The following is a 17,494-nucleotide window of genomic DNA, read 5'->3' on the forward strand; positions in this document are numbered from 1 at the left end:
CAAAGCCAATCTCAATACTACAAAGTAATAACAATATCCTGCACTGCCACCTCCCTACTATAAAGCTAAGAAATATCACCCTGTGTACCACTACTCCATACTACGAAACTTGCACACTCTACGTAAACCAATACCTACGATGCTGCTTACCTCTGATAACCACTAGAATGCTCAAACTATAGACTGCACCAACCCTCAATTCTAAGAGATCCAAACAGCCTACATGGTCCTCCTTTACTCTGTAGGCTCAAACACCCACATAGACTGATGCCCACTACACCACGCAAAGTGTGTTCTGCACAGACCAGCTCAGTACAAAGAGGCTCATTAGGCGGTCAAAGCATTCCCTCATAAAAAGCCAACACGACCAAGAGGACCTACAAACCACAAGGCACACAATAATGTGAAAGCTACACACTGCAGAACTGGATATTCACTAATAGTCATAGTCCCATCCCTACTACAAGACTTAAACAATTCCCTACAGTTTCCTGTCCCCTCTATGACCGCAAAAGCTTCTGCAGTATTCTTCAGTACATTCAGTGCATATTCCAATTGCCACCTACACATTGTTCTTGCTCACTGCAGTGTTCAACCAATGCCTCGCAGAGGCATGATCAATATGCCAACCACGGTATTCAAAGAATGCCTATACAGTTGCCATCATCCACTACGGGACACAAAAACATCCTGCACATATCCAGTGTCAACTCTGATGCCAAAGTAGTGTCAAACAGAAACTCACTAAGATCCAAGCACTGCCCTGCACTTTATCGGCACTTATGAGAATGATGTAGTGACCTGCACAGGCGCCATTTCCACTGAGACCCAAGCAGTGCCTGCTACATGATACATTCCCTACAGCGTGACCCGAACAGTGTCTTGCAGTAAAATGATCTCCACCAAAACCCAAGCCTTGCTATGATAGGGATGTAGTCTAGGTGACGAGACCCAAATATCACTCAGAGTGGGTGTCCAATGAAATCTAATATGTGCTTTACAGGTGTCATGGTACACACCAATTAAGTTGTGCAGTATTTCATCTCATCAGAAAAGGTTTTTAAGTGGACACATGTTGATTGTGAACTGCAGATATCCAAAAATCGTTTTCATAATCTATGCAAACAGGGCAGATCATACACAGAAAGACCAGGCGCACCAGCACCAAATACAATCAACATTTAGGAAGTTAAAAACCACGCCAGGATGATGGACAGGAAGCTCCATCTCTGTGCCAATGGCCCGAACCATCAATGTATACATGAGTCGGTTCTATCACTGGATGTACCCTAAAGATCCTACACAAATTTAAAGTCTGTTACAGAGGGAGAAGGGCCATTATACTGGTGTCAATCCAGCATAACAATCTTGTGTGCCAGTCCTATGCTGAACATTGATACTGCCTTTATGTCTTAGGGTTCCTTTCTCCCAAGAATGCATGGATTTGAGAGTCAATGCAAAGAGTATCCTACAAATGCTGAATGATAAAGAAAAGGAACGTGCTGGGAAGCAAGACTGTAGCATTTGTTCGTTACTCCTCTGCTCTCCCTACCTCTATCTAACAGCCAAGATACTTACTTGCCTGTCTTATGGCTAATGCGGATCATAAATTAAGCAAAAGCCACTCTGAACGCTGGCAAAGGCGTCTGAAGCCCACGGATGCAAACACCCATGAACAAATCGATGCTCCCAACGACCTAAAACACAAACTAAAAATCTTGGCAAGTCAATCATCCTCATTACCAAACTGTATATAATCTTGTAGATAATCATTGTGATATGTTTGCTACTACACAATCAAAACATTGAGTTTCTGACTGTATAGCATTCTAAAGATTTTTTGACTATGATCATGCTATATAAAACTGAAAACATTTTTTAAAAAGACCACATTCCACCCTAATCGCAACATTGCACCAGGCAGCTCCACCACTTTCCAAGACAAATATGTATAATAAATACATTTTTATTATTTGTGTAGCTACTTGTTTACAAGTGTTCTGTGGCCATACATCCATGTGCCAATCCTGTCAATCGGTTCCTATCTACATCCCATCTTACACTTCTACTCCAACTGTGGAACACTGCACTATAGATCTGGCAATCTCCTGCTCCCCAAGGCGAGCATTTAAATCCTAGAGGCAGTAGGCAATACATTCCCAGTGTCGTTATGGTAAACTACCACTTTCTCCGGAGCCTAGGAAGTGAATGCCAGTAACAATCTCATGAATCTAGCCAGTCCACAAGGAGAAAGCATGCGTTATGTTTCACCCTTCAAGAGTCTGGTTCTGTAAAACTACTAAAAATGTAAGCAACCCGATTCTAGAGGAAGGGGCTTTACCATGCTCAACAGACACCCGTCTCATTTAAATTATCTGGCATATTGTGATACAGTGCAGACCTAGCTTTCATGAGCACAGGGGGGCTTTACAGGTAACATTTTTATTGTAGCAGATGCATGCAAACTTAAGGTCATGTACATAGAAAACGATGATGTTTGGAGTCTGGTTGAGACCAGATTACAGAAACCAGGATGTGATGAGGAGGGCAGGGGGAGGGCAGGGGGATAAAGGGTGGGTGAGGAATGAAAACATTAGATTCAAACTGTATCTGCTGGGTTTTTAGATTACACATTTAGATCACACTGTGCGTATGCATACATTTGAGACACAGGGATATTGATTGTTTTGTAAAGAATCACATGACTTTTGGTCAAATGCCAGAACTTGGATTAAAAGCCAGGTCTCAAGGTCGGAAACTAGACCTTATGTCCCCCCCCACTGAAAACACAGGGGTAGGCATAGCTTTGATAAAATCATGCACCAGTATCATTTGACACCATTCAAGTGCTTCCTTCCACTAGTGGAAAAGATCCGGAGGCAAATCTTATAATCTGTGCCGTGAATGGACCAGTATTGTGTACCAAACCCCAAAATTGGTCACATTTGGAAGACAGGCTTCCCACGACACAATGCTCCAGCCATTCAGCGATGAAGGTGTGTACTGCACCTCGGCATAACTCTCCTGACCACCCAGGTAGAACCTTCTCAGCGTTCGTCATGGGAAGCCTGTTCCCTGAACTCCAAGCTACCTTTGCTTTTAAACTTCTCGTATGGCCCCAGGACAGTGGCGGAAATAAGAAAATGTTTTTAGCCACTTTTATTTTCCAATTATATTTTTATTGCTCTGAGGTCGGAATTCCATCAAGAAATGAACCCAGCGCAGGTGATAACATCTAGCAGTGCAGGTTTGAAGGCAGGATCAAATAGATCTTTAACAACAGCCGGTAAACCTCAAAATAAGTCGTCAGATGAGAACAGGTATGTGCTGGAGCAGTGTGGGAGTAAATTATTTCCTTCCTAGAGTTCTGCTGCATTCCAACAGCTTACGGTTCTAGAAGCAGCTTTCAGTTAGCCCCTTTCACTAATAGAATACAAACAATAATAAATATTTATATAGTGGATAATAAACTGAATGGATTTTTGATGCTTAAATAGTTGGTGTTCTTAGGCAGCCCGATGGTACTCATTTTATCAACCACAGAAGATTAAAGCTTGAGTTTACTCTGTCGGATTCAAGACTTTGACGTGCTAGTTTTATGGGCCAGCACTAACCGTACTGAGCTATCTTCACTGCTCAAATCCGGACCCTCAATTTCTGCCCGAGCAAGAAACATACATAGCAGGGCTGTCGCAAGGGAAGGTGGGAAGTGGGTGTTTTTTTCATAAGCTTCAAGTCCACGCTTCAAAATAAATTTAAGGTACAGAAACAGGTATGGATCAGGCCTTGCACCTTCATGAGCCTTCTACACTGGGAGGCGCCCACGTTGGACCTGCCTGTAGAGATGGGACGGTACTGTGGCAGCAGGACAGTCAGACAAGACTAAATTTATCCCAGCCCCCTCCAGAGCATCAGGAACCAGGGCCTGATGCATGAGACAGTCCTTCCATTCAGCACACACAAGTAGAGACCCAGCCTGTTACCCCGCTGACCCTGCCCGATTCACTGCCCAACCATCGCACTTCTGCTCACCTGCTCAAACCAGACATCCTTGCCTTGAGTGCATGACAACTTTTGTGGTGCCCGGCGTTTGAACCACAAAAATATTTCCGATGAGGTACTCGTGAAACCACACAAGCAGTGCTGTAATGCAAATTATGCTCCCCCTCCCCCAATCCCCTCAAAATATGTTAGCTCCCCCCCCCCCCATGGTTTTAGAGCGTGGATGTTTGCCCATCAGTACTGAAATTATAACATCTGCAAATGAAATTCAATCTCCCCATTATAATAACTTGACTATTTTTTTACTTCCAATAACAAAGTCCGCAAATCACGAGCTGAAACTTTTGACATGGTTGCCAAGTGACCCAGGGTCTTAAGTGACACCAGCAGTCAATCTTGGTTTTTCAAGCACCACTTGTAGTTTTTAGATCTGGCTTGACAATGCAGCTATCTATAGGACACATTATTAAGAATTCTTTAAAATATACAGGATGGGCTTGGATCCACTCTCTAGCCACAAACTATTGGTTGTTTGCTGTATCATAATGCCTCCTATGGAATGCCTACTCTGCCATGCATGGGGACCATTTTACATTACACAAAATACATTGAATCATCACACATTAAATTATTTAGCTCACAATTCATTTTTCCGAAACCAATCATTTTGTTTCCACTGGTACAGGCAATGTACATTTTCCAATCAGGACTCAAAAGCAAACCAGACCTACTGAGGCTCCCAGTGCCTCAATATCATCATAAGTAGGGATTAAAATTCCCAACATGGCTCGCGGTTCCCAATAGCTGCCTTCACCAGGAAGCAGCGGTTGTAGTGTCAGGATGCAAACTGCCTTAGGCTCAAGGATGTCAGCGTGCCGGAGCTCATACAGAAGTTGTAAAGAAGCTGATACCAGCCTGTGTGCACATCGAGAGAGCCTAGCCCTCATTTCACAACAGTGGCTAGTGGACGAGTTGCACACTGGCTACACTGTCGCCTGGGCTGAAAGGTGGGGTGCACATTCTAATCCTGGCGTACCTACAACTAGTGTGATCCTGTAACAAATCACTTGAACGTAAGTGGCTCTGGTGAGTCTATTTACCAAAAGCAATACTCAAACACTCATTTAGTGGATTGATACATTTCATTAACTTACAGTTTGGCGTTCTGGCGTTTGTTGGGGGGCTCTTTACTGTACAATATTTCAAGGCGTTCCAAGTTACTGAAGCTCTTGTCTATCCTCGCTTGGATTTCATTTTCAACCACTGAAAGGCCACAGAAACTTTAGATTATACATGGTAATCAATCACAAGACGTTACATTTGTTCCAATAACACGCCTACATTTACTGTTCTTCCCTATTTTAATCACCAATACGTGTATTTCCCTTTATTGCAAAATAAAACTCAAATACATTTAAAACCGTGGCACAAACATGCATTCGTAGTAGCCAAGTGGGCATTTCAAAATCAAGAAGATGAGAAGAAAGTAAGGTTGCTCTGTGTGGGTCAGGCCAAATGTACAAAATAAAGGCAAACACTCTCACTGTGTACATTTTTGCTTTGCAGCAACTACAACGGTGTCCAGCATACCTCCAGAAGAGCAGGATGCATGCAATATTTCAAGAATAGCCACACAAATGTACATATAAGATTATCCTGAACATTTGGCATGAGTCCAGCCTCAGCAGATTTACAATGGAGGCCTTTAATCTAGAAGAACCTGGAATACCAGGAGGCCTTTGGATTATCCCTCTACTCGACTCCCTCTCCAGGACAAGCAGCCACCGGCTCTACTTCTACCTGTGCCTAAACCTGGGCCAGAGGCAGCCGGCAGCCATCACTAACACTATAATAACCATGGAAATGCCATGATTCATCGCCATGTGCAAGAAATACTGCAGAACACTATCTACTGGTGAATGTACAGTAAATGCCCGATTCTTCAGTGTGGTAAAAAAGGAACTTGTTGGATTTATCTAACACTATCACAGTAACAGTTTTGAGTATATTTTAGTGACAGTAATATAGGGTGCATGATATATATATATATATATATATATATATATATATATATATATACCGGCCGAAATGCATTCGCCTTGAAATGTTTATTAAATGGAGCTGCCTTTATCCCCGCTGAGGTTTCTGCTTCTTTTTATTGTGAAAGGAGATTGCTGTTTCATAACTTCACGCGTTCCCCAGAAGCGCGTTTCAGAAACCCCCTCTTCCTAAGTGGCTTGGAGACTCTGGACTATGCTTCGGCATTTGTGTTTTTTTCTGGTAAAGGAATCTCTCCGAGCCCGCCTGCAATCCGGAACACTTTGGAGCAGCTCATCGAGGCATCGCCTCAACTTGGACGGGTTGCATTGCCCTCCCGCCCCTGCTTACTTCCAAATCCGGACTGCCGACTGAAGAGGTCATGGGGACCCGAGGCAGCACCATCAATTGCGGGGTCCCGGAACGTTCTTGCAGAGTGCCCAACCCCCAGCTATTTTTTCGGATTCAACCGTGAACGACCCTAAGCACTACTCACCTGGGAGCCACTGCTGCTTTCTGGGACACTGAGTCTTTGATTTGCACTGACCAGCTGAACTGAGGTAATTGAAGCTTAGGGGCGGAGCTACTATCTGCACCTATCGTAGTGCGGTTGGACTCATACATACTGCAGTAGCGTGGGACTCTTCAATCATTTTATTGCAGGCGCTGACGAAGGCCACACCGGCCGAAATGCATTCGCCTTGAAATGTTTATTAAATGGAGCTGCCTTTATCCCCGCTGAGGTTTCTGCTTCTTTTTATTGTGAAAGGAGATTGCTGTTTCATATATATATATATATATATATATATATATATATATATATATATATATATATATATATATATATATATATATATTCACTCACTGAAAAAACCATAGGTTTCAGACACGTTATAGTTCAAAATTAGCATTTAAAAAACCTTAGAAATTCACTGAAAAAACCATAGGTTTCACACACGTTATAGTTGTGAATTAGCATTTAAAAAAATGCTTAGAAATTCACTGAAAAAACCATAGGTTTCACACATGTTATAGTTAGCTGGACATTTCACTCATACAAAACCATTGCAATTCCCCCGTTATATAGTGAATTCAGCTAACTATAACTCACGCGCCCGCAATGCACTGCTGATGACGTCACATATTACATCACTCATGACATCACGATGACATCACGGATGACATCACGGATGACGTCATCCAGTGAATGCGTGTCTTTCTGAAAAATAAATATATTTTATATATGAATATCATAAGGTCGATGGAAGAAAAAATGTGTAAATAAGTGTCTAAATGGATGTTTTTTTTGTAAAATTGATTGTATAACTGACTTATTACTTAGAGAATACATGTATTAGCGAGTAATGTTTAAATATGAAATTATCTGTATCAGTGTCTCACTTTGTGTATAAGTGGCTGCATGGGTTGGTGACTAGCTACATGAGTGTCGATATGGGTTATTAGTTGGTTTTTAGAGTATCAGTATGAGGTGTGTGTATGGTTTGGTGGGGGGTATTACTTACCGCATAGATGCATGAATGGGTGACTCACTGTATGTGTTTTGAAGACAGCATGTGTGCAGGACTCTATGGGTGGATGAGTGTGTGTATGGGTGTGTTCGTGAGTGAATCGCTGTCTTCATAGTATCTTTATGAGTAACTATATATGTGTTAAACTAGTATATGTGAGTATTGATGTATATAAGATATGTGAGAGCGAGAGATTGTAAGAGTTCCTGTATAAATAAGTATGTGTTTCTATAAGTGATTGTTCAAGAGAGTAAGTATGTGTACGATTCTGTAGAAGTAAGTGTAGTGGTGGGTGTATAGCTGTATATGCAAGTAAATGGATGTTTGATAGTTTATTTGCACGTGTGAATTTGTGTGTGAGTTACTCTATAGATGAGTGTCCGTGTGTAATAAGATGTATAGGTGTATGAGTACATATAATGAGTGAGTACATGTATGAGTGCCTATATAGAACTGTTAGTGAATGACTGGATGTGTAAGTAGATTTTGGAATTACTGACTAGGTTGTTCTAACTGGAATTGGTATCTCAATTTTTTTGAAAATTTTAGTTTCTATTATTGAATGTGTGTATCAAGGGTTATATTACGCTGAGAGGAGGTCTGCCACTCTTTCACAAGGATGATGTCATCAGTGATGTCATTTGAGAGGTCATCATTGATGCCATGAGTGATGTCACTGACCATGTCATGAGTGATGTAATATGTGACGTCATCCGCAGTGCATTGCGGGCACGCGAGTGTAGTTAGCTGAATTAACTATAATGGGGGAATTTCAATGGTTTTGTATGAGTGAAATGTCCAGCTAACTACAACATGTGTGAAACCTATGTTTTTTTCAGTGAATTTCTAAGCTTTTTTAAATGCTAATTCCTAACTAGAACGTGTGTGAAACCTATGGTTTTTTCAGTGAATTTCAAAGGTTTTTTAAATGCTAATTTTTAACTATAACATGGCTAAAACCTATGGTTTTTTCAGTGAATTTCTAAGGTTTTTTAAATGCTAATTTCGAACTATAACGTGGCTGAAACCTATGGTTTTTCAGTGAATTTCAAAGGTTTTGTAAATGATAATTTTTAAAAGTATTGTTATATTTTTTATACTGATTTACTACATCATTTTAAACTTTATTTTTAGATATTTTATTTTTTAAATTACATTACACATTTTTAATATAAATTGAAAAAAAAAGTTTTTAAAAATATTGAAATTGTAATTTTTTTAATTTATATATATTTTATATAGCAGGTAATGATATCCTATGGAAGGAAATTCAAGTTACTGGTAAATACAGTTACATTTACTTTTCAGGAATAGTAGTGAGCTAGATTGGGGAATTAATTCCTCTTCAATCCTGAGGACCCTGTGAGCAAACTAGCCCACCAGGTACCTCCAGTATGCACCAGGCAGCTGTGTTCCAGAGAGTCGTTCAAAGGGCACGCCCCCTTTTTACAACACTCTGCAACACAGCTCCGTGGTGCTTACTGGAGATACCTGTTGGACTAGTTGCCCTCTAGGGGACCTCTGGATTGAACAGGAATTAATTCCCCAACTTAAAACGCGTCTCAGGGCATGTTTGCACTCACATCACCTCAAGCCCCACCCCCTACCTTCACCACTGTGCTAACGCGCCCTGTAGAGTGTTCTAAGTTGGGGGATTAAGTCCCCTTGCATACTGGGGGTCCCTGTGGGCCAACTAGCCCACCAGGAATCTCCAGTATGCGCCAGGGGGCTGCATTGCAGAGAGGTGTAATGAGGCCACGCCCCTTTTTACACCTCTCTGCAATGCAGCCCCCGGGCGCGTTTGCAGAGGGGGAACTAATTCCCCTTGCATAATGGGGGTCCATGGGGGCCAACTAGCCCACCAGGAACCTCCAGTATGTGCCAGGGGGCTGCAGTGCAGAGAGGTGTAATGAGGCCAACTCCTTTTTACACCTCTCTGCAACGCAGCCCCCTGGCGCGTTTGCAGAGGGGGAACTAATTCCCCTTGCATACTGTGGGTCCATGGGGGCCAACTAGCCCACCTGGAACCTACAGTATGCGCCAGGGGGCTGCGTTGCTTTGCCCCGGGGGTGGTGGTCCCCAGGGCAGTGTGGGGGGGGATTGGGCCCCCCCCACACTTCTTTTTCACAATGCCCCCGGAATTTGGGGCCATATGTATCATCATACCGTTTAGCGATTCCTAAATAGCGATTTTTAAGGAATCGCTATTTAGAAATCGCAAAACGGTATGTATGTAGGAAAACGCTTCTTTTTAGCGATTCCTTATCATTCCTAAATTGCGATTAGCAAACTGCTAATCACAATTTTCCCATTCATTTCTATGGTCCAGGAGGCCCATAGAAATGAAGGGGATATTTGCGATTAGCAATTTGCTAATCGCAAATTGTGATTATTTTCAAGGGTGCAGGGGTGTCACAAGAACACCCTGCTGCACCGCTGAAAAAGACATGTGTGGGCATATGGCGCACATACATGCCCTAAGGGCATGTATGAGCGTCATATGACACCTTTGGAATTTAAATAAATTGCTTTTTTAAAAGTATTCGCAACTTACCACCAACTAGAAGTTGGTGGTAATCTGCGAATCCTTATTGGCATTTTTGCATAAATATTTCTTTGATACATTGCATTTAAGGAATCGCAGATTTTGCGATTCCTTAAGTGCAATCGCAAAATAAGGAATAGCAAAATGTGCGATTCCTTATTTTGCTGCGAAAATGTTTCATACATTCCATTTAGCTAATTAGCATTCGCAAAGGCCGAAATTCTGCGAATTTCGGCCATTGCGAATGCTAATTAGCTTGATACATATGGCCCTTGGTCCCCCTGGGGGGTAATTTAAAAAAAGCAGACCGGGTTTTTAAAAAAAAAAATTAGGGCCTTGGGGGTCCTTGTGGGACCACCTGAGCAGTCCTTAGGGGGTCAAGCTGTTTCTATCCTGCCCCCTTTTTGCGTTCTACACGTTTGTTTTTCTGCTTTCTTGTGCCTCGGTCTACCGAGCACATGATGGCTGCCAACACTTCCTGGTTTGGAGTGTTCACAGCCAATGAGCGTGCAGCTCGTACTTGGAAAGGTACGCGTACGGTACTCGTACCCCGTGATTTTTTTGTCAAAAAAGAAAAAATTGGGGGGGGGGGGGCTTGTGGGACCCCCTGAGCAGGCCTAGGGGGTCAGGGTGGTTCTACCCTGCCCCCTTTTTGCGTTCTATATGTTTGTTTTTCTGCTTTCTTGTGCCTCAGTCTACCGAGGCACAAGATGGCTGCCAACACTTTCTGGTTTAGAGTGATGACAGACAGTTGACAGCCAATTAGCATTCAGCTAGTGAAAGTACAGAGTACAGTAAACTTACCGTATGCACCTCTAGATTTACTTATGATTTTACTTTTGATTTTCTCAGGAACTATTGAACGGATTTACACCATTTAACAAAAAAGGCCCATCTGCGAACAGAACTCTACCTTTTTGCCAAGTTTGGTGTAATTCCTTTCAGCCGTTCTATCTATCTTTAGGTTTCCCAAAGGGGAAAAAGCACTCACTCGTTTTGAAGATGATTACAGCGGTTTATTTTACAACCAAACCCAACGCGTTTCGCTTACTACAAAGCTTGTTCACGGGATGTTGAGCCAGTTTCAAAGTCCTCCTTTTAACACTGTAACACATGTGACTTCCTGTGTTACACATAGGTGCATTCTGGTTAATGTAGTCTCCACTACATCAACTTCACCAGGATGCTCCTGGTGTGTGTCCTTTTAATTTACAAAGAAAGGAGAGCGTTTTTGATGAATTGCAGATAATTAAAGTCTTTGCTCTTTGGTAAGTTTAAATTATAATATATCTCTCTAGGGAGATAAGTTATTTCTTTTGGCGACATCCAGTGTGTTTCGCTATTTACTATGTTTAGTATTTGTTCCCCTCTAGTGGGCGAATGTTTCCAAAGTGTTGGGGGTTCCAGTTACTGATTGTTGTGATATTCTTTCTAAAGATGTACATAAAGTTCTTCAGTGAGATTCAGGCCTCTTGGTTCGAGAGTCCTGAAATTGATATGTTTTGACTCTTTTCTCCTTAGGCATTTTTGGCGATCACCACCCCTTTCCATGAGTGGTATCTGTTCGATTGCACAGAATTTGAGTAGTTCCCAATTACTTTCGTGGAATTGTTCCATATGTTTCGCCACAGCATTGGAGCGGTCTTTGTTGGTCGTTGCCCTCGTGTGCTCCAAGATTCTCTTTTTTGCTTCAAAGGTCGTGCTGCCTATGTATTTTTTGTGGCATGGACACTCTATTAAATACACCACGCATGAGCTTTTGCAGGTTAAATGCTGGTATATTTTTCACTTTGTTCCTCTTCTGATTTCTATTTCCTTTGTTGTTTTGGCAATTTTACACACTTTGCAATGTCTGCACGGGAAGAAACCTACACGTTGCAGCCAATCACTTTTTGGTGTCTCCTTATAATGGCTGTTTACTAGTTGGTCTCCTAGGTTTCTTGCCCGCCTGTATGTGATATTAGGGTGATCACCTATAATTTGTGCCAGTGTTGGGTCTGTTTTCAGGATTGGCCAGTGCTTCTGTATGATTTTGGTTAATTTGTTCTTTTCGGCACTGTGAGTCGTTATTAATCTGATTACATCTTTGTCTTCTTGTGGTTCTTTTACTTTATGTAGGATTTCTTTGCGGTCCTGCGTTAGTACTCTACTCAAACTTTGATTCACCACTTTAGTTGGGTAACCCCTTGCCCGGAATCTTTTAATTGCGTTTCTGCTGTGTAGTTGGAATTCTTCATTATCCGAACAATTGCGTTTGAAACGTAAAAATTCTCCGTATGGGATGCTCCATTTAAGTTTTTTGTTATGGAAACTATCCCCATGAAGAATGGCATTTGTAGCCGTTTGCTTCCGGTGTAAGGTAGTTTGAAGGGTTCCATTTGCGATGTAAATCTCGGTATCTAGGAACGTTACCTTCTCAGAACTGAGTTCCCATGTGAATTTTAGATTCGTAGTGGTGTTGTTGAGTTTTTCAAAGTACATGGAGAAATCCTCCTCGGTGCCATCCCAAATTATTAGCAAGTTATCGATGAATCGCAGCCAAAGAATGACCTTCTCATGCCATCGATAATTGGAAGTGTGCCACGCCAGATGTTGTTCAAACCATCCCATGGTCAAATTGGCATAGTTCGGTGAGAAGGAGAAGCCCATAGCACAGCCTTTTATTTGTTTATAGACTTTTTTGTTGAACAGAAAGATGTTTTGATTCAAGCATAAGGAGATCATTTTATTTAGCATCTCATTGTGATCTCTGTATTTGATGTTCCGTTTGGCAAGATAGAATTTGCATGCTTGAGTCCCTACTGGATGTTCTATGTTAGTGTACAATGACACTACATCCATAGTGATCAGTTTGTAGTTAGGCGACCATGAGACAGTTTCAAGTTTTTGTAACAAATCTGTCGTGTCTTTTAAGTAAGATGGTAACTTTTTTACTAGTGGGGCCAAAAACTGGTCAATATAATTCGACAGGGGCTCGATTAGTGAATTTTTGGCGGAAACTATTGGTCTGCCTGGTGGTTTTTGTTTGTCTTTGTGCACCTTTGGCAGGTGGTAGAAAGTTGGCAGCATTGGATTTTTTGTTGTCTAGATATTTCAGTTCTTGATCATCTATCAGGCCTTGTGAATGCCAATTTTTGAGTTTTGTTTGTAGTGTGAGTTGTAGTTCTTTTGTGGGGTCTCTCTCCAGTTCAATATAACAATCTTTGTCCTGTAATTGACGTTGGGCCTCAGCAACATAATCTATTTTTTCCATAATGACGATGTTTCTGCCTTTGTCTGCAGGCTTTATTTCTATCATTTTGTCATCCTCCAATTTTTTCAGTGCTTAAGCTTGAAGTTTTGTTAAGTTCTGTCTACTCTTGTTTGGTTTCAACTTGTACAGGTCTTCCACTACCTGTTCTTGAAAAATATCAATTTTATTTCCTGGCGTAAGTTGTGGATTGTATTTAGATTTGAGTCTTAAACCACTCTCACTGGCTCCCTGATGTAATAGTAACTCTTCCAATGAGGCTAATGCTTCTTGTTCTTGTGACAAGGTTGTTGTTCCCACTGTTACTAGAGTGCTCAGTCCCTCGAAGTCTTCCGCCTGTAGTTGATCACTTGTATTCTTGTTCATTGGTTTTACTCCTCTCTTTGTTTTTTCAGCGTGGATTTTAGCAAATTTCAACTTTCTAGTATATTTATATATGTCGATTCTCACCTCCGTGGTGTTTATATGTGAGGTTGGGCAAAAATTCAGGCCTCTGGCCAGAGTGGTAGTTACAGTTTGTGTCTATTGTCTTTGAGAGATTGATGATGTTTAATTCTGGCAAAGTTTCATCTATTTCATTAATTTCCGTGGTTGTCTTAGAGTAGACGATTCTTTGACCATGTGTCCTCCCTCTGGTCTATATTGCCCCCTCGGGCCTCTTCTTGTTGGTCTCCTTTTCCCCGTCTTCTGCCTCCCTAGCCTCTGCCTCTTTGTGGTTGCCCGTTTTTCTTTTGCGGTTGTTCCAGGGCTTCTCGCATTTCGATAAAAAAAAATTGGCTTTTGTTTTCCCCTGTACCTGTTTGTGCAGTTGCTCCCTCTGTTTCACTGCCTTCCAAACTAGAAAGTGAATCGAAGCTTGAGGTTTCATCTCCTAGTTTTGTAGGATGTTTGGCTGACTTTTGTTGGTGTTTTTTTCCAAACGTGAAGATTGTACCTTCTTCAAAGTCTGCTTTGTCCCGTAGGAACTTAAACTGTTTTCCAATTATAACTCTTTCCTCGTGTCTTTCCAAGTTTTTTATTATATCGGACTTCAATTTCTGAAGTTCTTCATCCAATTCCAGGGAGTTGACCTCTTCTTCTGCTGTTTTTAGTTCGCTTTTAATTTCTTTCAAAGTCTTATCCAAATGTTTGAGAAGTATCATCATGAGGCCCATTGAGGAGTACAATAAATGTTCCCCCATTCTTGGAGGAGATCGGTACTTGTGTCCTGGTGACTGGGCATGAGGGTGAGGCGGAGTCCTCTCGGAATTAGTTTTGCTACGACATATTTTTTTAAAGTGAGAAGTTCCCACCATTTATTGATTTCACGTTTTGATAAACGTTCCCAGTGCCTCAGTTTATCCTTATTAGTATTAGAAGGTATTGGTAATTGGCCCCTCTCTATGCGTGTTGCACTTGGTATGGCGCCTGAGAACAAGGCATCCATATCTGCAATTCTTCTCGCTTCTCGTTGCTCCATGGTTGAAAAGTTTTGTTTATTCTGTATTTTTTAACCGCTCTATTGCAAAACGAGCCCCTCACTTCCTCCAAGTATTTGTGTTATTTTTACACAATGTTTATCCCCGATAGACTTTGTAGGGGACCCTGGGTATGTGAACAGAGTTATATGTGATTAACTCTGATTGGGCGCTATTTCCACGTAATGAGGCTTGTACTGTGTGGACACTGATACAATCGATTAGTAAGTAAAGCAGGCAGTCTTACCGGTTCTTCAGTTCATCTGCACTCGACTCACTGCTCATCCGCCGCCCGCAGCCGCCTTCGGATTCACTCTGCGGGTCTCCCCTCGGCTGGCAGCACACTCTCGTCAATTATGCAGCATCGTTTCCTTTGTTGCCGGTAAGACGCGCCGCTTTGATCCTTGCCGATTTCCTGCCCACACATTAATCCAAGTCCTTTGTTTGTCGCGGAGGCTGCCTTACACCAATTTCGTTTATGAGAAGCAGCTGCGGCCCTTGGCGGTGTCGGCGCTCTATTTTCAGCGTGGTGCGTGGATGTCGCCAAAAGAAATAACTTATCTCACCAGAGAGATACATTATAAATTTAAACTCACCAAAGAGCAAAGACTTTAATTATATGCAATTCATCAAAAATGCTCTCTCCTTTCTTTGTAAATTAAAAGGACACACACCACGAACATCCTGGTGAAGTTGATGTAGTGGAGACTACATTAACCAGAATGCACCTATGTGTAACACAGGAAGTCACATGTCTTACAGTGTTAAAAGGAGGACTTTGAAACTGGCTCAACATCCCGTGAACAAGCTTTGTAGTAAGCGAAACGCGTTGGGTTTGGTTGTAAAATAAACCGCTGTAATCATCTTCAAAACGAGTGAGTGCGTTTTCCTTTAGGAAACCTAAAGCAATTTGAAACGACTGGCCCAGTCGTAGAAAAACTCGCACCACGCTGAAAATAGAGCGCGACACTGCCAAGGGCTGCAACTGATATATATATATATATATATATATATAGAGAGAGAGAGAGAGAGAGAAATGGGGCTGGAACGTTGGGGACCTGAGGAAACGCTGAGACTTTAACACACGGGGGCTCTCCTTGCCTACTACACTCGCAATGCTTGCCAGGACTTACAGCCCAGATCACACGATCGAACTTTGGCTCCACATGAGTGATGTCACTGACCATGTCATGAGTGATGTAATATGTGACGTCATCAGCAGTGCATTGCACGCGCAAGTTATAGTGAGTCCAACTAACTATAACGTGGGAATTTCAATGGTTTTATGCGAGTAAAATTCCCAGCTAACTATAACTGGTGTAAAACCTATGGTTTTTTCAGTGAATTTAATAGGTTTTTTAAATGCTAATTCCTAACTATAACTGGTGTGAAACCTATGGTTTTTTCAGTGAATTTCATCGGTTTTTAATAGCAAATCTCTATAGGTATGAAATAATATTTTTTATAATGAATTGTATATTGTACAAATATGTAATTTTTTTAAATTTATTTTTTGCCAGGTGCGCTCCCGGGGCGCGTACCGGTGAATGCACGGGTAAGCGCAATGTTACGGCGCGCCCCGGGGCGCGTACCGGGGAGCGTCCCGTTAGCGCTATTCCCGCGAACGAAAATAACATCGTGACGTTTCGCGTAGTCGCGTGATGCGTCATACGCACCCGGAAGCACGCGATCGCATACGATCGCGCAACGTAAGCACCCCGACGCGCTTACGCTACGCGCCCGGGACGCGCCCCAGGGCGCGTAGCGTAAGCGCGTCAAGCCAAGTGACTTTAAAATAACACTTTTCATTGGTTCAGAACATTTTTTTTTCCAAATATTGAGAAACCCACCCATTTCTCTCACTATTGCTTTGTACTTGGAGAGAGCAAGAGGTGTTCTTTGCATTATCTGCTTCTCAAACTTTCCTGATCTACAGCAATGGCTGCAAGGGAGTCATCCAGCAGTGATTCTGATGGTTTTTTGCATGAGGACCCTCCTCACCACAAAACAAAGGACCACTTCATTTGGAAATTTTTTGACATCCCTGAAGGAAAAAAAAAGGTTAATGGCGCTAAGGTAACCTGCAAGATATGTGGCAGTATTTTATCCAGAGGCAATCCTAATAAAAAATATAGCTTTGGAAATGCCAATTTAATTAGGCATGTCCAGAGAAGACACCCAAAAAACTATGCCAGGGAGAGTGTGAGGGACCTGGCACGGAATTTACCAAGAGATGGCAGCAGCACCTCCACTGGTGGAGCAACACCTTCAGGAACACCACGTGGAAGAATGGTCCCTAACGTGCAGCCGGTGTTTGCAGGCATAAAATTTCTATGCGTGGACTGTGATGAACTGCTCTGTTATGGGGAGCAGAGCGTTGAACTCATTGCTATAAAGAGACAGGAACACCGCTGCCCTCCCCGTCCCTAATTTTTCACAATTTTTTGCTCCTGTTGAGCAGTTTTGGAATCCCTGTTTTTGTTTTTCCCCTGAAAAAAATCCAAAAAATATATTAAATCGTTTTAAAAAAGTATAAAAAAAATATAAAAAAACAAAAAGAAAAAAAAAAGTTCTTTTCAGAACTACCTCCAATTTATAAAAAAATGCTACATTTTTTAAAAACTGTCATTCTTTTTTCTCCATAGTACGCTCCCCGGTGCGCGTATCGGGCGCT

The 17,494-nt window shown here is 42.0% G+C and overlaps 1 protein-coding gene across 2 annotated transcripts in view; it reads right to left on the bottom strand.

Annotated features, from left to right (window-relative positions):
* GOSR2 (golgi SNAP receptor complex member 2) overlaps positions 1–17,494 on the bottom strand; it is a 110,180-nt gene that overhangs the window by 49,511 nt on the left and 43,175 nt on the right. For both annotated transcript variants that reach the window (XM_078645101.1, XM_078645102.1), the window contains one exon: positions 5,157–5,265. In XM_078645101.1, coding sequence (XP_078501227.1) covers positions 5,157–5,265 — 109 coding nt within the window. The remainder of the gene's footprint in view (positions 1–5,156; positions 5,266–17,494) is intronic.

This window comes from Lissotriton helveticus, chromosome 5_1, assembly GCF_964261635.1.
Source record: "Lissotriton helveticus chromosome 5_1, aLisHel1.1, whole genome shotgun sequence".
Classification (NCBI taxonomy): domain Eukaryota; kingdom Metazoa; phylum Chordata; class Amphibia; order Caudata; family Salamandridae; genus Lissotriton; species Lissotriton helveticus.